Raw genomic sequence first — 21,536 nt, forward strand, 5'->3', positions numbered from 1 at the left:
ACCAAACCATCTTTCATTCATTGCTGGCTGTGAACTGACGGCATGCCACATCACTCTCATCTGAAGGAGAATGTTTCCCTCGGTCCCAGGGGGCCAGGACTTTTCATTTTTGTTCTCTTGATCTTGTCCTAATTTAGGGGTGGGAGCCGGGGATTGGGTCTGTTCCAGCAGAGTGAGGATTCGGCCATGTGTCAGACCGCATTCCAGGGTGGCGTCTGTTCCTGGAGTGGCTCCTCTCCCATTACCCCGATGCCCTCTACGTGACTCATGCTGCCACCCACCTGTCTTTGGGTAGGGCCCTGGCCGTTTCAGAAGGAGACGCGTGCCTGAGGTTGGATACTGTATCGTTCTTCCCAGCCTGAGGCAGGTCTTCTTTAGCCAGCCGCCCAGCAGGGTTTCTTATCGATAATGGTTCTTTTGGTTTGGGATCAGGGCACTCTCTTACTGCAGTTTGTGAGTCTAGATTTTGTCCTCCCAAGCCAAGAAGATAAAGCCAGGACTCGTTTCCAGAGACGAGGCCTGTCCTCTCCCTGTCTCTTTCTGTGGCTTATTTTGTTGTTGTCGTTGTTGCTGCTGTTGCCAGGTACTGGGTGTTTAGATCCTGGGGCCGCGTGGGCACTGAGATTGGCAGTAACAAGCTGGAGCAGATGCCATCCAAAGAAGATGCCATTGAACACTTTCTGAACTTGTATGAAGAGAAAACCGGCAACTCCTGGCATTCCAAGAACTTTACTAAATATCCCAAAAAATTCTATCCTCTAGAAATCGATTATGGGCAGGTAATTACCTTCCAAGCTCTTTACTGAACCTAACCAATGGGACAGTTTAAATGGGAATCCTTAACTAGAGGATGAGAAGAATAGATGTCATACCCTGTATTAAACACTTGTATTTAACTCAGTCCCTATCCTCAAAGAGCTTACAATCTAGAGGGGGAGAAAGGCCCTGAAGTGATTTATAGATAGGAAGAAGTAGAGGAGTATATGAGTTAAAAATGCTTCAATTGAAGGACGAGTCAGCTTCTGTCTCCAGTAGGGATCCTAGTGATTGCAGGAACACAAGAGTGTAATTGGTGTAGAGGTGCTAAGAGGGAAGAAAGTGCCCGAATCCTGAGGTGTTGAGCAGCACGTAAACACCGGCTTCCCAGGGTTTTGTCCTGTTAAGCTTTAGCTGTAAATACTCATGCCCATTTCCCACCTCCCACTCTGCTAGGCGTTTCATCTGTTTTTTTTTGTTTGGTTTTGGAAGGATGAGGAGGCAGTGAAGAAACTGACTGTCAGCGCCGGCACCAAGTCCAAGCTCCCTAAGCCCGTTCAGAACCTCATCAAGATGATCTTTGACGTGGAGAGCATGAAGAAGGCCATGGTGGAATTCGAGGTCATTGCAGAACACTCCCAATGGGGAACCTTACTCCTGGGCTTTTTGTTTGTCCCGTAACAGTTTTATAACCCAGCGGTGGGTTGAAGTCGCACTTTCCATTTCTAGATCAGGAAACAGTTGCATCCAAGCTCTGTTGGAAAGAAAACAAACATTCACTGAATTCCCTCTTACCTGCCCTATCCTAAGCTGCTTGCCAATGTCCTGTGGATTTCGCAAGTGCTTACTCTGTTAACTATATGGCCCTTTCCTGAAAGGAACACAGAGGTTTTTTCGCCCTTGCTCTCATTCTCCATCCCATAGCCTCTTGGAAAGGTCAGGTAGACTCTCCCAAGGCTTTGCCTGGACCTGCCCTGGGGTTGGCCTTTGGTTGGTGAGAACTACATAGTGGTCCTTTCACCCGGAGGTCACCATCTTGACTCCCTGGGCTACAGGGGAGGCACGGTGGTCTTTTTGTCTGGACCCCATACAATGTGGTCTTGCAGACAGCATTGTCAGATTCCCCTGCAGAGGGAGGGTAGGAGGGCCATATCTTCTGGTAGAGGTGGTGCCTGCTGGTTATCCCGCCCCACCAGTGCCATATGGCACAGAGTTGGGCTGGGCATCAGCTGCCTGGCCCATCCAGCTTCTCCTGTGGGCAAGGGGGCCGGCTAATGCCATACCTCTCTTCAGTCGGTCCCAGTCTTAGCGAATGAATCTGTGTCCTTGCCAGATTGACCTCCAGAAGATGCCACTGGGAAAGCTAAGTAAGAGGCAGATCCAGAACGCTTACTCTATCCTGAACGAGGTCCAGCAGGTGAGTGTGAAGGTGTGGTTTCCACAGTCAGTCACCAGTATTTATTGAATGCAGAGCACCCGTACTAAGCACTTGTCATTAGAGGAATGAAGCTTACAGGCTGGGTGGTTGTAGTAGGAGAGTAGTGAGGTGAGGCAGGATGGGGCAAGGTGATTAAGTGCTTTTAAAGCCAATAGTTTTTATTTGATGCAGAGGTGGGTGATCAACCACTGGAGTTTCTTGAGGAGTGGGGAAACATGGTCTGAATGTTTTTGAAGAAAAATGATCTGGGCAGCAGAATGGAGTATGTATTGGAGTGGGGAGAGACAGGGAGGTCAGCAAGGAGGCTGTTACAATAATCAAGACAAGATAAGATAAATGCTTGCATTAATGTGGTAGCAGTTTGGATAGAGAGGATGGGGCGGATACAGTGTGCACAGCTTAAGTGCTTGGGAGAGTACCAAAAAACAGAGTGCCATGGAAAGATGGGTGGACAGTTGCTTTCCCTTACGTTTGGCCTTTCTAACAGATTCGACAGCTCAAGGCTGATATAGACTATGTCTAGCCTCATTAGCTTGTATCTACCCCAGTGCTTAGCATGGTGCCTAGCAGGTAGAGCGTAACACACACACACAAAAAAAATGGCCCTGGGCTGGTGTTATGCCTGAAGCCGACCATGAGGAAAAGCCGAGAGTTCTCAACGCCGTCTGCTTCCCTTGTGTATTTATCTCCTCTCCTGCAGGCCGTGTCTGAGGGAGGCAGCGACTCTCAGATCCTGGACCTGTCCAACCGCTTCTACACACTGATCCCCCACGACTTTGGGATGAAAAAGCCTCCGCTTCTGAACAACATGGACTGTGTGCAGGTAGCTACTGGGGTAGGGCTGGGGTGAACAGCCAGGGTCAGAGCAGCAGGGTCACCGTGTATTTGGTGTTAAAGAAAGTTCCCCTCGCCTTTGGAACTTATAACCTAATGGACTAAACATATGAGTTGATAGTGAACACATAGAACTGCATCTCTACAGTGATATCAATCAGTGGTATTTATTGAGCACCTCCTGGGTGCAAAGCCCAGTACTAAGTGCTTGGGAGAGGACAAGAGTTGCCATGATCCCTGCCTTTGAGGGGTTTATAGTTGAGTGGGATATGCACGTAAATACCCTGGGAGGTGCCGCTTCCTGCTTTGATCCTGGCATGCGGGTTTTCAAAACCAACAATCATTATTCATTCATTCAGTTGTATTTATTGAGCACTTACTGTGTGCAAAGCACTGGACTAAGGGCTTGGGGGAATACAATATAACAATAAACAGCCACATTCCCTGTCCACCGTGAGCATACCTTTAGGAGTAGAAAAGTTGTGTAGCATGGGCATGGCGACCTGGGCTCTGGGCAAGCTTCCCTTGCCTGTTAAGGATTGTGCTTGAGTGTCTTTCTCAGCCCAGCTTTGTTCCGCCAGGCCAAGGTAGAGATGTTGGACAACCTGCTGGACATCGAGGTGGCCTATAGCCTGCTCCGGGGTGGCTCTGAAGATGGTGACAAGGACCCCATCGATGTCAACTATGAGAAGCTCAAAACGGACATCAAGGTAATTAGGACTTTCCCTTGTGCTACCACTGCATCCCCCATTTTACAGTTGGGAAAACAGAGGCTGAGAGGTAAAATTTTCTTAGACGTTTTGGAGGGCTGTGAACGCAGAAACCATCTCTTGCAGAGGGCTGCTTATCTTCTGTGCCGCTTGAGTGTTGTGCAATGGGCAGTGGCACAGTAGGGCTCAGCAAAACTTTTGCCTTAAAGTGGATATAATATCAACTAATCCCAGACATCTAATCACCTTGCATTGCCTAGCATCATATTACTAATAATACTCTAAATGTAAAAAACTCTTATACATCAGTTATCTCTCTTTATCCTCCCAACACCCCGTGAGAGCAGAAAGTGATATCATCCCCATTTTTCAGATGAATGAAAACATGTTAAGAGCCTTGCTGAAGGTCACTCAGCAGGCCAGTCGCTAAATGGGAACTGGAACTCTCAAACCCGTTCCAGTCAGTGAATTGATAGTATTTAACTGAGCACTTACTTTGAGCAAAGCACTTTACTAAGCTCTTGGAGAGTATAATGCAACAGAGTTGGTAGACCTGTTCCTTGCCCACAAGGAGCTTAGTCTGGTTTCCGGTGAGTCACTTGGCCTTCTGGGTGAGTCACTCCCAACAAAAGGAGTCTGCCTTCTCTTTTTTTAATTATGGTGTTAAGCACTTTCTATGTGCCAGGCACTGCACTGTGCCAGGAGTAGATACAAGGTAATCAGGTTGGACATGGACTGTGTTCCACACAATCCATGTCCCTTAAGGGGTTCATAGTCTTAATCTTGATTTTACACGAGATAACTGAGGCACAGAGAAGTTAGGTAACTTGCCCAAGGACTCCCATCAGACAAGTGGTGGAGCCGGCATTAGAACCCAGGTCCTTCAGGCTCATGCTCTATCCATGATGCCACACTGCTTCTCTTGAACATGAGTCTTACGTTTGTGGTCATGGTGATATGTGCTGGTTGACTGTGCCAGGGTTTGACGGAAGACTTTCACTCCTGCATGTTAAGTGAGATGTTGCCCAAGCTCCTAGAGGCGGTTGTGCCTGAATGATTTCCTCTTCCTGGTTTGGATCCCTTGAATTCTATGAAACTCTTTTCCTCCAGGTGGTTGACAAAGACTCAGAAGAAGCCAGAATCATTAGGGAGTACGTCAAGAACACTCATGCCACAACACACAATGCTTATGACCTGCAAGTTGTTGATGTAAGACACTGTCTCCCACTCTTCATCATCTCTCCCTGATCACCCCTTCCTTAACCCTGGGCCAAGATCAACTGATAGGATTTATTGAGTGCCTGCTGTGTATTGAGCATTTTTAAGTGCTTAGAGTACAACTGAATTAGGAGACACAGTCCTTGCCCTCAAGGAGCTTACAATCTAGCTGTCGGAAGACCCGTCTGTCATCATGATGTTCATAGGGAATAACAGACCTCTCAGTTGCTCAGAGGAGCACTTGAGATGGTTTGTTTCCGTGGGCCTCTCTTGCCTTCTCCAAACCAAGCCCAGTAGGACACATGAAACACTGTAGAAGCTCCAAATTCAGGGGGTTTTCCCAAAGGCTAAATGGGTGGCAGTAAAAAAATTCCAGACACACCTTTGATTGAACCTTCTCCTTCTTTCCCTCTATCTTCTGTTTTTTTGGATTTTTGTAACACAAACTTATAGATCTTCAAAATTGAGCGGGAAGGAGAGAGTCAGCGCTATAAGCCATTCAAGCAGCTTCACAACCGGCAGCTGCTCTGGCACGGTTCCCGGGCTACAAACTTTGCTGGTATCCTGTCCCAAGGCCTGCGAATCGCCCCCCCTGAGGCTCCCGTGGTATGTGGCCCGGACCCTGCGGGGAACGGGGTTGGGCAGATCCAGTGGGGAGAAGGGGAGGAGGGCCACATCAGTCTGTGGCATTGCCTGCACAAAGGATGCAAAATGGCAGCAATAGCCTTCCGCGAACCCAATGGTCAGAGGACTAGAAATGACCTTTGGGTTCCTTCCCCCAGGCACCTATGATAACCTTTGAGCTGGGGTTAATCATTCCACCCTTCTGTTCAGCTGAAGCCACCTATCTTCTTTGGAATGCTCAGTATCAGCTCGCCAGAGGGAGGTTTCCATTTTCATTTTGGGGAGATTTTGCTCTTCCTTGATCATCCTCCCCCCTCCCCTTCCCACTGTCAGACCGGCTACATGTTTGGAAAAGGCATCTACTTCGCGGACATGGTCTCCAAGAGTGCCAACTACTGCCACACATCTCAGGGAGATCCTATCGGCTTGATCCTGCTGGGAGAAGTGGCCCTCGGAAACATGTAAGTGACACAGGCGTCGGCCCTGAGAGGACTGGGCTGGTGGGTAAGACTAGCCCCTTAATGACTGTACCCCTGGGCCAGGCTCTGTCTGAGAGAGAACAAGCCCTAAAATAATGTCCCTTTCCAGAGTCCCTTCTCCCAAAACATAATGTGGCCAGAACTTACGGTCAGTGGGGTAATTTAGGGGTGGAATTGCTATGAGCCAGAAAATCACCTTCCTCAGGGTCATTCCTAATTTTTCTTCCTTAATTCACATCTAAGGGATGTTACGCTGGCCAGAACCGGAGGACTCAGCAGGGCAGAGTTTGGGGTTCGGTCACACTGTTGTTTGCCTGGCCCAGGATCTGAGTGGCTAAACCTGTCCTTGTCTTCTCCTGAATAGGTATGAGCTGAAGAACGCATCCCATATCAGCAAGCTGCCCAAAGGGAAGCACAGCGTCAAAGGTAACATATAGCCAGGCCACTCGGGGACCTTGAGGTGGTGGGTTAAGCTTGGGCCAACAGCTGAATTTTGCCACTGGGCATTCTAGTGGGGGCTGGGGGATGTCTTTGACAGGGCAGCAGTGACATTGAACGAAACTGAAACAGTTGGGTTTCATTTTCCAGAGCCTGACTTGGGGCTAGGGCCCCATGGGAGAATCAGCTTTCCCTGGCCCATCCGCCCGCGGGCTTGGCAGGTTTAACTTCCTCCTCCAGGAGGACCAGGTTTGAGTCCTTAGAGCCCAGGGGTGTGTAAGGGTCAGCGGGCATGAGGAGTTCACTGGTGCCTTTGCCCCTTCTGAAGGGGATGTGAAAATGAAGGCAACGCTTGGTGAGGTGAGGGAGCTGTTCCCAAACGATCAAGCTTGCCCAGTGGCATTCCCTGGTGCCAATCCAGCCTGTATTCCTGTCCATAGAAAGGGAGGCCCGGATATGTGGTCTGCCCTTCACATGCTTAGGGGGAAAGTGAACGGGGGTTGTGTTGTTGGCTTGTGGTTTGTCAGACCCGAGGTAAGACTTCTGCGGTGGGGCAGGTCCCCGTGTCCGGTTGAGTTTGGGTATAAGGCAGAGCAGCCTCCAGGTGAAAAGGTCATAGCAAAAGCCTGTTAACCGCTTCCCCACTCCCACCCACCAACCATGTTCACCGCACTGCCTCCTCCCCTCCTTGCAGGTTTGGGCAAAACTGCCCCTGATCCCAGTGCCAGCATCACCCTCGATGGGGTGGAGGTTCCCCTGGGGACTGGGATTTCGTCGGGGGTCAGCGACACTTGCCTACTGTATAACGAGTATCCTTTCATGGTTTGTACTGCCCAAGGCACTTCGTGATGGTTCTCCTGGGATGTGCCCAGCACTTGGTACTCTCTGTTTTGATCCGCTCAGCTTCTGATCGGTTTGCAGTTGAAGCGGTCTCCTCCTGCTCCACTTCACTGGGCCGCAGGACTGGGTGTGACTGAGGGGAGGCCCGTCCATCTTGCCTCCGCCCGATCAACCAAGGGGGCAGGAGAGCAGTCCAGAGCTGCAGTGGCAAAGGCATCCCTCAGGATCCCTCCAGCCACTGGGTCACTTTTTAGCCAGGATCTGCCACCCTCCACCCAAGCAACCGAAGGTTGGAAGGACCAGAGGTGAAGCCGGGTTTGGGAAGGGACTAAATCCTGAACTGGCCCAGCTGACCTGCACTCCATTAGATCCCAGTCTTGTGGTAGTTAAACCAGTATCCCACTATTTTCATTCTCATCTCTCTTTGCCAGCATCTTACTCATGCCCACCCTCCCAATTCACATCCGGCTCTCACCATGTACACGGCCCTTCTGAAATCACATGTCCTTGAGGGGGCCTTCCCTGACTAGTCTCTCATCTTCCCAACCTACTTTCCCCCCTTACTGCCTCTTTAACACTTCTATGTCATCCAAGTTCTTGAGTCCTTTTCCACCAAATATTTGGGCATTCCTTTTTTTCCCTTTCCCCCTCTACTGTGTTTGGGTACCTATCTTTAAAGTTTCTTGCTTCCTGCTTCTTGTAATTCATTTTAGCTTGTCTCTCCCAACAGATTATAAACTCTTGGAGGACAGGGATCATGTCTAAGAACTCTGTTGTTCTCCCCCAAACACCTAATGGTGTGATCTGCACTCAATAGGCATTTGATAAATACTATCGATGAATTGACTACAGGGATTTTGGAGTCTAAAGTGCATTGGAAAACCCGCTCTGCAGTGGCAGGTCAAGGACTCCAACAGCTAGGTGGTCTGCCGGAGGTGGATATTGTCCGAGACAGGGTGAAAACAGCTATTCCTTGACTGTCCTCCTCTCCAGATACATCGTCTATGATATTGCTCAGGTAAATCTGAAGTATCTGCTGAAACTGAAGTTCAACTTTAAGACGTCGCTGTGGTGAACGAGACTTGGCGGGGCCTTAGAAATGGCCGGGTCACCCTTTAGTTGTTCGGCAGGGGTCCCCTGGCGCAGTCTGCTTCCCACCGACCTCCTTTTCCAGAAATTCCACAGCTAAGTCACTGGCAAACGCTAACCTAAACCCTCTTAGCAAGGATTTTACCTAAACCTAAACCGATGGCCCTACAGTGAACTGAGTTCTCTTAGGTTTATGAATGCCTTCATTTGTGTTTGTCTTTTGGGTTTGTCTGTTTCTCCTGCCAGTTACAGTAGAGGGAGACATCAGATTTCTTTCAAGTGACAGGAGAGGGAATGTCTTGGAAGGTGTATTTACCCAGAATAGATGGGAAGGGTGAAGAAAGGGCATTTACATTGGCTTCAAAAGACAAAGAAAATGCTTCCAGGTCATATAGCGTGGTCTTCCACAGTTTTGAGGTTTTTGTTTTTGTTTTCTTTTTGAATGTCAAACACATTTATTTTGAGGTAAAAATAAAAAGCTAATTTCCTACTAATTAGGTTTTATTTTATTTTGGGCAGTTTCATTGTCCCTCTTCCTTTTGATTTGAGCTTTCTAGATTGCCTTCTAAGTGTACTTAGAAACAGGAGACGTTTCCTACCCTTCTCCCTTTCTCTCCCTCCGCCTCCCCCCCAAAAATATGGAAACCAGTAAAGCCCCAGAGGCTACACTTGGTAGGGAAGGGAAAAGCTACATTCTCCAGGTTTGACTTCGATGGGATCATGTATGCCTTCAGGTTTCAGCAGTATTCCTGGTGTCCTTGGGGAATCACCACCGTCCATCCAAGTGTAAGGGGGTGTCTTGCTCTCTCAGTCGAGGGTGTGTTCAGACTCTGGATGGCTTCCTATTTTGGTTTGCCCGGTGATTTAGTTGACTCTGACCTGGATGGTCTTCAGAGCACGAGTTCCCCGGTGGATGAGGGAGTGCAAGAGCGGTGATCATCAGTGCTGGCTAAAGCACTGATGACCTTCCCAGCGTCAAAGGGAGCCCTCCTTGGCAAGAGCCACTCCTCTTATTGAGATTATTAGTCCAGACACTCATTTGGTTCATCTAGGCCAGACACAGGAAGACTCGGGCTTTCGTTTCCTCCGAAGGATTTTACAGGTCCGGGACTTGGAGAGTTTACCAGTTGTGCTCTTATAAATTAAGTGTCGATCAGTTTCTCTTCTGTATTTAAAGTATTCGAACTCCGGGTAAGCAGGGTTAAATGCAAGAAAAGCTGCCCCTCCTCATAAGAGGTCTCTCCTCCTACTCCTAAGCCCCTTGTGGACAGGGAACCTTTCACTTCTTTGTTTTATGCTTCCCAAGGGCTTCGAACAGTGCATCCGCACCGTGTAGGGTGATCAGAAAATGTTAGTAAATCCCAGCAAGGGAAAGGCTCAAATTCTTTATCTGGAAAATGGGGCAAACCCTGACATCACATCCAGGATCTAAATGTGTGTCACACAAGAAAACTCTGTGGGAATTTGGGTTTTTACTGTATTGCTCCTGTCTGGAGTAGCTAGTCATAAACTTAGCATCCTCACATGGCATTAGATGGTGAAAGACCTGCTTTTGACCTGCGAAAGACCAGGAAAAGGGCAACTAAATGTTGTCTGGCATTTGGAGAATGTTCCCCGTAAACCTTCGGCGGAAGGACGCAAATTAAACATCTAATTGGCTTTAATAAAGAGCCAAGGTTTTAGACCCCCGACGGCTCGTTCCTTGGGATCCAGGGAAGCTTGGGAGGAGGCTCCCGAATGGGATTCCAGCACCCTCCACCCCACATCGCTCCCAGTAGTTTATGCAGGTACAGCTGCTCCAAGTGACCTGCCGATGAAGATGCCCTGATGTGTTTGGCTTTAGTGCTCACGTTTTCCTGGTAAAGAGTCACTCTCCATCTGTGCTGCACAATTCAACAATGCAAGAGGGGTATTATTTGAAACCAAGCCTGTTTTGGTGCTGGGTTCCCTGGATCTGCTGTATAAATTATATGAATGTATCCTAGGACCCCAGAGCTGGAAAGGGCCCCGGCCATTGAGTCCCCTCCCCTGCTTCCACGTAAGACTGGACGGGTGCTGAATCTACATTCCCCTCCCACGGTTACCTGTCCTGCTGCAGAACCCCCCTCTCCCTCAGGATGGTTTTCCTCATGCCTCGTGTGTTTAGCTTGCTGCAATAATAATAATCACTGTGGAATGTGTTAAGCACTTACTATATGTTAAGAGCTGGGGTGGTTACACATTATGCCACCCTCCCTCCCCCCCTCCCCTTTTTTTTGTCCACTGGTGAAAAAGCTGATCAGCTCCCCTTGGACGTCATCCTTCAAATAACTGAAGATAAGCTGCTACTCTGCCTTCATTCTAAGTGATCCCAATTCTTTGAACCTTTCCTTGAAGACCCTGTTGTCCTGTCAATTCCGTACCTTTTTTAGAATAATAGTAATAATGGTATTTAAGTGCTTACTTGGTGTCAAACACTGTTCTAAGCAATGGGATGGGTACAGGTTAACCAGGACAGGTGCAGTCCCTCTGCCACTGGGATAGATCCCACTATAGGTCAGGAAATGTTACTTTTTGGGTCTTGCAAGCCATAGTACGTACCATTAGAACATCCGGTAGTAACTTTTGTGGTGCTTTTATTTTCCAGAGTGCTTTCACATCAACTCTGTCATTTTTGTCCTGACAACATGCCAGTGAGGTTGGGTGAGGCAGGCATTTATCCACATTTTATAGATAGGACACAGGCCCAGAGTGGTTAAGTGATTTGTCTATGGACACCCAGCAGGCCAGCTGCAAAGCCAGCATTAGAACCCAGGTTTCCAGAAGCCCAGACTCATGTTCTCGCCACTGAGTCGAGCCAGTGTCATGTTTATATTGTTGCTGTGCTGACTGGTTGTTAACTCATGGGCCACAGTGATGATTTTCTGGGGGCACCAAAATGTTCCAAACCTTGTACCTTGGTTTTTTGCTGTCATATTTTAGGTCATTGTAAACCCCCAGTTTTTGTTGGACTACACCCCAATTTGCCAGTGTCATGTTGAGCTCTCATTTTCGGCCTACATGTTGTTAATAACTCCTTTCTTAGAATCACCTGAAAATTCAATTGAGGGCCTACCTGATGACAACATAATCAAACCACTTTGCTCATTAACAGTTGTCATATGGAACAGTCAAAAAGCCTATTGAAATTCAGCCATCTTATCCCCAGTTCTCCCAGAACCCCAGGGTTGCACTTGAACACAGCAATTTCTTCCAACTGTGTTTCACACTGGAGCCAGATAGATATGCTCTGTCAAAACAACGCTCTCTCGTTCTGCTCTTCTATTCAAAATGTGCAGTGAGAATACGTGTTCTGGCAGAACTAAGATTACTTCTATTGCTTCCTGAGAAATGAAAATGTCCGCTACTACTTAAAACAGTGTTCTTCGTGGCATTTGCAGATTGGTCATCTCAATTATTCTAAACATCCAATTTTGCTTATTCTCTTCCAAGTTATTGAAAATAAGTCAACCAGTTTATAAATATCCAAGTTATTGATTTTTTTCCCCCTGTTTAAGATGATTCCCAGTACAGCCCTTTTTCTTCAGTCTTCCTTAAAAGTATTCACTTCTGTCTTCCATGAATTTTCCCAATTCATTCCTCATAGCTTTGTAGTGACAATAATACCCCAGAATGTATGTCACTGGGCCATGCTGATTTGAATATGCCCATGTTTTATCAAATGGTTTACAGCTATTCCTTTCCTACCACTTGACTTCGCTCTTCCACTGCAATTAATGACTTCCCTGATTACCTAATCAAGTTGACTTTTGTAAAGATGATTAAAAATGCATTGAAAGCCTCCCCCTTGTCAGTGTCATATTTTATCAGTGTTGTTTCCCTGTCTCCTGACATGACGTCCCACATGCTGCACCAGCACAAGGTACGATCTGATGATGTCTCCAACTTCTGTCTTGGGGCAGCACCAAAGGAGTGACTTTTCTTTTATTGGAGTGGAACAAACTGCAGGATTCCAATTTGCAACCCACAACATTGAAGTCATTTTTTGCTGTTCCATGTCGGGATCAGGTTGGGTTTCGAGAAGGGAGGGAGCCAGAGACAGGGCAGCAGGCTTTACTCCCTCATTCGTACCTCACCTTTGTCATAGTCTTATTCCTGAGAGGGCTGTACCTCCCCAGAGATGAGTGCATTTGTGAGCAGCTCCAGACTTATTGGATATCCAGAATTAGGAGTTATAAGCTGCCTGGGGGTTAGAGCAGAAGAGAACGATCTCTGTTCTCCCCTGCTGTTCAGCTAATAGTCCCAGTCACCCCAGAGGCTGGCCAAGGGTGAGTAATCACTGGCTCCAAGATCCCATGTTAATGAATACTTGCCCAGGTCTTCCCGATACAGGTTCTGCCCACACAACTCAAGGAGCCTAGGATGAGGCCGATTTAGAGGGATTCAGAGCGGAACCACAGCGAGTCTAGTTAAAGAAAAGCCACGGTGGGCCTGGTTTCAGGACACTGGTTCACTTAAGGCTAAAGTTGGCAGGACCTGGTGGTGGTGAATGACTAAGAGGTGGGTGGGCGAGAAGCCCAGGAAAGAGGAACCGGGAATTGGCATGACTTTAGCTTTCACTTTTCTAGGGGACTGGGGGGAGTAGTAGGACACCAAATACTGTTGGAGCTTGTGATAAAGGAAGATGACTTTCAGGGCTCATTCAGACATAAGCAGGAAGCCTTCCCTCTGGAGTGGTGGCAGGGGGTAAGTACCCCAGGGTGAGCATAGAGGGGTCAACTTATTAACCCCATGACTCCCTGGCCACTTTCCAGGACTGGGTTTAAATGCTGCTTTAGATCGTGAGCCCCATGCGTGTCTGATCTGACTCTTTCCAATCAACCCAATACTTAGCAATGAGTAAACACTGGGCCTTAAAAAACTAGGTAAGCAAGAGGTGGTTATTCAATCTAGCCAGCTTCAGAATGGAGCAGCAGGTGGAGAAGACTGAGAGGCCGGAATGGAGCCTCCTAAAACCATTCTGAGAGGAAGGCCCGCTGAGGCCTCAAATTCAAAAAGGAAAAGAGTCTATTTGTGAAGGGTGGTGTCATTTAATTTTGTTTGGTAGTCTCATGTTTCCAACGGCAGTGCTCATGCAGAACACCCTTCTATCCCCTCTCCCCTTGCTGATGCATCCCAAGTTGTTCAGCCAACAGCTATCTTCCAAAAGGCCACTGCTCTACCATATGGTTTCAATCAATCGATCATATCTATTGACTGCTTACTGTGTTCAGACCACTGTATTAAGTGCTTGGGAGAGTTCAATGCAATAAAGCAGATTTGGTAGACACATTCCCTGCCCACAAAGAGCTCGCAGGCTAGGGGGACCTCGTTATGTCTTCAAATCATCTGTTCTCCCCCCAAGGCTTGCATTTGTCCTCATTCAGCAGCTGCTTGGAAATATCCCTGTTAGGCTCACTGTTGGTAGGGAATGCATCTGTCATATTGTTAGATTGTACTCTCCCAAGCATTCAGTTCAGTGCTCTGCACACAGTAAGCCCACAGTAAAAACTCTTGATTGACTGACTCCACTTCCTTCACGAGCCCACTCAGGAAAGTGGTATTGTGACAAACATTCCCCCAATCTGTTCCAGAACCTCGACCTCAGTGACCCTGACTTTCGATATGACAAGCAATCAATCCATCATATTTATGGAGTGCTTACTGTGTGCAGAGCCCTGTACTAAGCACTGAGGAGGGTACTATGAAGTTGGTAGTCATGTTCCCTGCCCACAACAGGAAGTTAAGGCTTGCTGGGAGTGCTGATGAACTTATTCAGGAAGGTTTTTGTTTAGTATGGAGTTTGATGCCCTGTTGTCCCCATATTCTGTCTTACAAAGAGGAAAACAAGGTGGGGGGAGTAGGGAGGAGATGGAGGAGGAGAAATCATTTAATAAATAATGGCATTTGTTAAGCACTTACTATGTGCAAAACACCATTCTAAGCACTGGGAGGGATACAAGGTGATCAGATTGTCCCACATGGGGCTCACAGTTTTAATCCCCACTTTACAGATGAGGTAACTGAGGCACAGAGAAGTTAAATGACTTGCCCAAAGTCACCCAGCTGACAAGTGGCAGAGCCAGGATTAGAACCCATGACCTCTGACTCCCAAGCCCGTGCTCTTTCCACCGAGCCATGCTGCTTCTCAAGCATTTGAATTTGACATGAGTACAGGTAAATCACAGTTAGAACACAGGTCAGGATAAATGGTGTCTACCTATTGTCTCTCAAATGTTTAAGAAAGTGTTTTGCACACAGTAAGCACTCGATAAATACCAGTGATTGAATGATAGAAAATTTAGTGGAAGCAGCATTGAACGGAAGACAAGAGATTTAGAAATCCTATAGAGCGTTGAAAGAAAAAAAACACTAAAAGGAATCAATCCCACTAAGACATGGAAAGAAGTGTTAAGTGCCAAAAAGGACTGGATTTTCAGGGTTTCATTTTGGTCTCCAGGAGAGGAAAATCACAGATATGTCCTTTCTATTTTTCTCATCTAAGGGTGGGGGAAGAACATTGACACTGGTATTGAGTACTATCTAATATTCCTAGCTTGCCGTTTTCTTCACGTTCTCTGAACTCCATTTTCACTTACAAGCTAAAATAGGTGGAAAACATCTTGAAACGCATGGCACATCGTGGGAACTACTAAATATTTAGATACTAAATACTCACTACTAAATACTCACTACTAAATGAGATCAGTGATGTGAAAAGCACTCTTGGAAAAAATAAAAGTGCTATATTAATTCCAGGTAGAGCAGAGGTTCCATAAAGATTGGGAAGGAAGGAGGTTGAGTTGAAAACCAGGACAGGCCCAATGTGGGATGAGATCGCTATTAATCAGTTGTATTTATGGAGCACTTAACTGTGTGCAGACCACTGTATTAAGTGCTTGGGAGAATGCAGTACAATAGAGCTGGTGTCAATCAATTGTATTTATAAAGTGCTTACTGTGTGCAGAGCACTGTACTAAACACTTAGGAGAGTGCAGTACATGTTCCATGCCCTCAATCAGCTTATATTCTAGAAGGAGCTTGCAGTTGCTCTCACATGCTAGGAGCTGTAGTGTCATCTTTGAAAGCTCACGACAGCTATATATAGTAATATTTAGAGCAGAGTGACAAAAATTGAATCAGGAACCACCTACTTCATGCCCAATTTGGATAAAATGCTAGTTTTGAAGAAAAACTGTATGTTTCTTCCGCTGAAAGGTAAGAGGGACCAGCCTTCTCAAATCATTTAAATGAGAATTTAAGGAAACAGAACTGAGCCAAATGGGATCCCAGCATTGCCATCTAATGAAACCACCTCTATAGAGTTAGATTAACATTCTGTTTCTGTTTTTTCCCCACTATTATTAGCAAAAACCCATATAAACAGGTAATCAGATAAACTGCTTATGCAATCCTGAGCAAAAGCCTCCTATTTTTATTTATTTTTAAATTGTATTTAAGTGCTTACTATGTGCTAGGTACTGTACTAGGTGCCGTGGTTGATACAAATCAGATGGGACATAGTCCATGTCCCACATGGGGCTTACAGTCTTAATTCCCATTTTACAGATGAGGGAACTGAGGCACAGAGAGGTTAAATGACTTGTTCAAGGTCACACAGCAGACAAGTGGTGGAGCCAGAATTAGAACCCAGATCCTTCTCACTCACAGGCCCATACTCTATCCATTAACCACAACTGATTGATAATTGTAAAAAATGGATCACTTAGTTACTATGACATTTATCACACCACTGGTCCAAGGGAAAGAGCACGGCTTTATAATTGAAGGAGCTGGGTTCTAAGCCCCTCAATCAGTGGTATTTGTTGAGTGCTGACTGTTCAGAACACTGTAAAAAGCATTTGGGAGAGTAGAAGCAGCATGGCTTAGTGGATAGAGCCCGGGCCTGAGAGTCAGAAGGTCATGGGTTCTAATCCCGACTTCACCACTTGTCTGCTGTGTGACCTTGGGCAAGTCACTTCACTTCATTGGGCCTCAGTTCCCTCATCTGTAAAATGGGGATTGAGACTGCAAGTCCCACATCGGACATAACCCAATTTGCTTGTACCTACCCCAGTGCTTAGTACAGTGCCTGGCACGTAGTAAGCGCTTAACAAATACCATAATTATTTATTATTTTATTAGACTTGGATGATATGATCCCTGCCCTCAAGGAGGGCAGGCCAGTGGAGGAGACTGCATCGTTCTCTCCCAAGCATCTAGTATGGTGTTCAACACACAGTAAGTGTTCAGTAAATACCATTGATTGACCAATTGATTAAATTATTTAAGTATAAGGATATGTACATAAGTTTTGTGGGGCTGGGAGTGCGGTAAATATCAAAATACTTAAAGGAACAGATGCAAATGCAGAAGTGATTGAGAAGGGTGGAAGAATAAGGTGGGAAAATGAGGGGCGAGTCTCTGCCTCAGGCCTGGAACGGCCTCCCTCTTCACATCCAACAGGCAATTACTCTCCCAACTTCAAAGCCTTATTGAAAGCATGCCTCCTCCAAGAGGCCTTCCCTGACTAAACCCTCATTTCCTCTTCTGCCACTCCTTTCTGCATTGCCCTGATTTGCTCCCTTTATTCACCCCTCCCTCAGCCTCAAAGCACTGATGTACCTAGCCATAATTTATTTATATTAATGTCTGTCTCCCCCTCTAGACTGTCAGCTCGTTGTGGCCAAGGAATGTGCCTACCAACTCTGTTATACTGTTATATTGCACTCTCCCAAGCTCTTAGTACAGTGGTATATACAGAGTAATTCTTGATAACTATAATTGATTGAGTCATAGAAGACATTTTGGAGGAAGTATGATTTTAATAGGGCTTTGAAGGTGGGAAGAGTTGTGGCCTTTCAAATATGAAGGGAGAGGGAGGTCCAAGTCAGAGGGAGCAAATGTATAAGGGACGGGGGTAGGCTAGTCCCAGCTTTGTAAGGAGGGGAATGCCTGATAGGGCTCTACCACAGTGGTGAAAGTTCCTGACTTTTCATTCACCTGGTGCCTTCCATGAGGTGGACAACCCCATAGGGAATCCTGCAAAACAGTGGGCTAACATGAGCGGTGAAGATGGCAGTGGCCACAGAGGCAACTACTTGCAGGGTTATGGCACTAGGGCCCAGCATCCGCACTCTTCTGCGGTCAATTTGGCCATTAATATGTTCTACACATTAAAAAAAAAATCAACAACCACACAGCACAGTTTTGCATGCACTTCATTACATGTCGCACCCATGCTGGCCTATTTGCTTGTTGCATTCTGTGTCCCAGTGAAGGTGACAAGCAGAGGCAAGACCTAGAATGGTGTGCAGGGATGCAAGGTGAAAGGAAATTTTACAACAATTTTTGCACAAAGCCTGCTGCTAGGAGGTACAATTACAGCAATTCATAAATCAGTGGAAAAATGTAACTGCTCTTACCTATTTGGATATTGTACTCACGTGCAATGCGAGATGCTTTATATTTTGAAGCCTTTTCTCTGGGTACTGGACTTAATTCCAGTTACCCGTGTCTCTGTGACACATTACTGTACTTCATGGTGATTCATTTGACTTGTTTGAAGCCCACCCAACGCTTCGGCTCTGCAAGGCATGCAGAGTTTGCTCCATCTATGAGGTGACACTGTTTGCTCATTTCTATAGACATTCATATCGGCCATCACTGAAGGGCAGATACAGAAGTAGCAGTGTTATTTATCGAGCATTTATTGACTGAAAGACAGTGTACTAATTATTTGAATATAGTAACATTTCCCTAGAACCCATTGGAGTTGTTCCAAAGGGGTTGCCATAGTGGTCTAAAACCAAAGTCTAAAATCATTCCCATTTGTGTTTTCACAATTGGGCTTTTATCATCCAAAAGCCTGGGAGTCAGGAGACCTGGCTTCTAATCCCTGCTCTGCTACTTGCCTGGTGTGTGACCTGGGGCCAGTCAGTTAACTTCTCTGTGCCTCAGTTTTCCCATTTATACAATGGGTATTAAGCACCTCTTCTAATAATTGTGGTATTTGTTAAAAGCTTACCATATGTGAAGCTCTGGGCTAGATACAAGATGACCATGTCAGGGACTCACAGTCACAGTTCTCCCTCTTAGACAGTGAGATCCACTGCATTTACCCCAGCGTTTTGTACACTGCTTGGTACATAATAAATGCTTAACATATGTGACAATTTTTTTTTATATTCACTTAACAACAACTGTATGCAGATCTCTCTGCGAGGTCCTTGGGGACATACAGCTGAAATCGAAGACATGGTACCTGCCTCCTAGGTGCTTACAATATGGTTTTCACCTGCGACTTATGTTAAGCATTTAGGAAAGACAAGTATTGAACTGTAGTCAAATTTAAGCAGCTGAAGTAAATTGTAAGGATAAACTGCCCCAAAGGTGATGGTTAAATGCGGGATAAAAGGTGGGAGAAAGAATAAGGAAACTACTCTCTTTTTTGTCATTAAAAATCATATAAGTTCATATCATTCTGGAATTATGTGCATGCTGCCTGGAGCCAGGGGGATGGACTGGATGACCTCTTGAGGTCATAGCTTGAAGTCCCCAAGGTACAGCAACTGTGTCTTCTTCCCACTAGCATATTCTTTCCCAGGGCTTAGTATAGTGCTCTGCACACAGTGGCACTTAATAATGATTATTACTATTAGTATTTCAGCCTTGGGATTCTATAGGTTGAGTTCTTATGGAGAGGATTCTGTTTGCTCTTAGATTTGGAAGAAGAGTGCTAACTCCTAAGAGGCCTCTTTTCATGAAGAAGGTCCTGACGGCTGCAGTGCTAGTTGACATTGCTGACTCTGCAAAGCGCTGCACCTATAAAAATCTAAAAAACAACCCCATCGACTTCCCTCGTTGACTGGGAGCTCATCCTGGGCGTCTGCTCCTTTTGTGCTTCTCGCCCAACAATAATAATGATATTTGTTAAGCACTTACTCTGTGTCAGGCCCTGTTCTAAGTGTTGGGGTAGATACCAGGTACTGAAGTTGTCCTATGTGGGGCTCACGGACTTAATCCCCCTTTTACAGATGAGGTAACTGAGGCACAGAGAAGTGACTCCCCCGATTAGACTGTAAGCCCGTCAAACGGCAGGGACTGTCTCTATCTGTTGCCGACTTGTTCATCCCAAGCGCTTAGTACAGTGCTCTGCACATAGTAAGCGCTCAATAAATACTATTGAATGAATGAATGACTTGCCCAGGGTCACACGGCTGATCAGTGGTGGAGCCGGCATCAGAACCCACGATCTCTGACTCACAAGCCAGGGCTCTTTCTTCATTCATTCAACTGTATTTATTGAGCGCTTACTGTGTGAAGAGCACTGTACTAATAATAACAATAATAATTATGGCATATTTTGAGCACTTACTATGTGCAAAGCACTATAATAATAATAATTGATGGCATTTGTTGAGTGCTTACTATGTGCAAAGCACTGTAATAATAATAATAATAATAATAATAATAATGATGGTGGCATTTGTTGAGCGCTTACTATGTGCAAAGCACTGTAATAATAATAATGATGATGGCATTTGTTGAGCGCTTACTATGTGCAAAGCACTGTAATAATAATAATGATGATGGCATTTGTTGAGCACTTACTATGTGCAAAGCACTGTAATAATAATGATGATGGCATTTGTGGAGCGCTTGCTATGTGCAAAGCACTGTTCTAAGCGCTGGGGTAGATACAAGGTGATCAGGTTGTCCGACATGGGGGTCACAGTCTTCATCCCCATTTTCCAGATGAGGGAAGTGAGGCCCAGAGAAGCGAAGTAACTACCTCAAAGTCACCCAGCTGATAAGTGGTGGAGGTATGATTAGAACCCATGACCTCTGACTCCCAAGCCTGGGCTTTTCCCACTGAGCCACGCTGCTTCTCTGTACTAAGTGCTTTCTTCTTCTCAAGGGCTTCGCCCAGTGCTCTGCACCCATATAGGCATGGCTCAGTGGAAAGACCCTGGGCTTGGGAGTCGGAGGTCGTGGGTTCTAATTCTGACTCTGCCACTTGTCAGCTGTGTGACTTTGGGCAAGTCATTTCACTTCTCTGGGCCTCAGTTCCCCCATCTGTAAAATGGGCATTAAGCCTTTGAGCCCCACTTGGGACAAGCTTATCAGCTCGTATTAACAAATACCATCATTGAGAAGCAGCGTGGCTCAGTGGAAAGACCCCGGGCTTGGGAGTCAGAGGTCGTGGGTTCTAATTCTGACTCTGCCACTTGTCAGCTGTGTGACTTTGGGCAAGTCATTTCACTTCTCTGGGCCTCAGTTCCCCCATCTGTAAAATGGGCATTAAGCCTTTGAGCCCCACTTGGGACAAGCTTATCAGCTCGTATTAACAAATACCATTATTGAGAAGCAGCGTGGCTCAGTGGAAAGAGCCCGGGCTGGGGAGTCAGAGGTCATGGGTTCGAATCCCCCTCTGCCACTTGTCAGCTGTGTGACGGTGGGCAAGTCACTTCACTTCTCTGGGCCTCAGTGACCTCATCTGTCAAATGGGGATGAACTGTGAGCCTCACGTGAGACAACCTGATTACCCTGTATCTCCCGCAGTGCTTAGAAAAGTGCTCTGCACATAATAAACGCTTAACAAATACCAGCGTGGCTCAGTGGAAATGAGCCCGGGCTTGGGAGTCAGAGGTCATGGGTTCTAATCCCGACTCTGCCACTTGTCAGCTGTGTGACCGTGGGCAAGTGACTTCACTTTTCTGGGCCTCAGTGACCTCATCTGTCAAATGGGGATGAACTGGGAGCCTCACGTGGGACAACCTGACTACCCGGGATCTCCCCCAGCGCTTAGAACAGTGCTCTGCACATAGTAAGCGCTGAACAAATACCAACAGGTTTATTATTATACGATCGATGTTGCTTTTTTTTTTTTTTTTTTTTTTGCGGGCTCCGAGCGCGAGCCCCAGCAGGTCGGTCCCGCCTGGGGCGCGAGGGAGGAGCGCGAGGGAGCGCGAGCCGCCCCCCTCCCCGCCGCGGGGCGGCGCGAGCCCCGGGCCCCAGGCGGGCGCGCGAGGCGCGGAGCGCGAGCTCCCGCATTCGAACCTCCCTCGCAAAGACAGTCTCCGCCCCACA

The 21,536-nt window shown here is 46.7% G+C and overlaps 1 protein-coding gene across 1 annotated transcript in view; it reads left to right on the forward strand.

Annotated features, from left to right (window-relative positions):
* PARP1 (poly(ADP-ribose) polymerase 1) overlaps positions 1–12,248 on the forward strand; it is a 33,254-nt gene extending 21,006 nt beyond the window's left edge. Inside the window, exons 13-23 of the mRNA XM_029046903.2 lie at positions 584–779; positions 1,249–1,377; positions 2,090–2,173; positions 2,895–3,017; positions 3,610–3,738; positions 4,849–4,947; positions 5,410–5,562; positions 5,914–6,041; positions 6,424–6,485; positions 7,192–7,306; positions 8,331–12,248. Of these exons, the coding sequence (XP_028902736.1) occupies positions 584–779; positions 1,249–1,377; positions 2,090–2,173; positions 2,895–3,017; positions 3,610–3,738; positions 4,849–4,947; positions 5,410–5,562; positions 5,914–6,041; positions 6,424–6,485; positions 7,192–7,306; positions 8,331–8,412 (1,300 nt within the window). The 3' untranslated portion in view covers positions 8,413–12,248. The remainder of the gene's footprint in view (positions 1–583; positions 780–1,248; positions 1,378–2,089; positions 2,174–2,894; positions 3,018–3,609; positions 3,739–4,848; positions 4,948–5,409; positions 5,563–5,913; positions 6,042–6,423; positions 6,486–7,191; positions 7,307–8,330) is intronic.
* Positions 12,249–21,536: the final 9,288 nt, after the last annotated feature.

The sequence above is a fragment of the Ornithorhynchus anatinus genome, chromosome 19, assembly GCF_004115215.2.
Source record: "Ornithorhynchus anatinus isolate Pmale09 chromosome 19, mOrnAna1.pri.v4, whole genome shotgun sequence".
NCBI lineage: Eukaryota > Metazoa > Chordata > Mammalia > Monotremata > Ornithorhynchidae > Ornithorhynchus > Ornithorhynchus anatinus.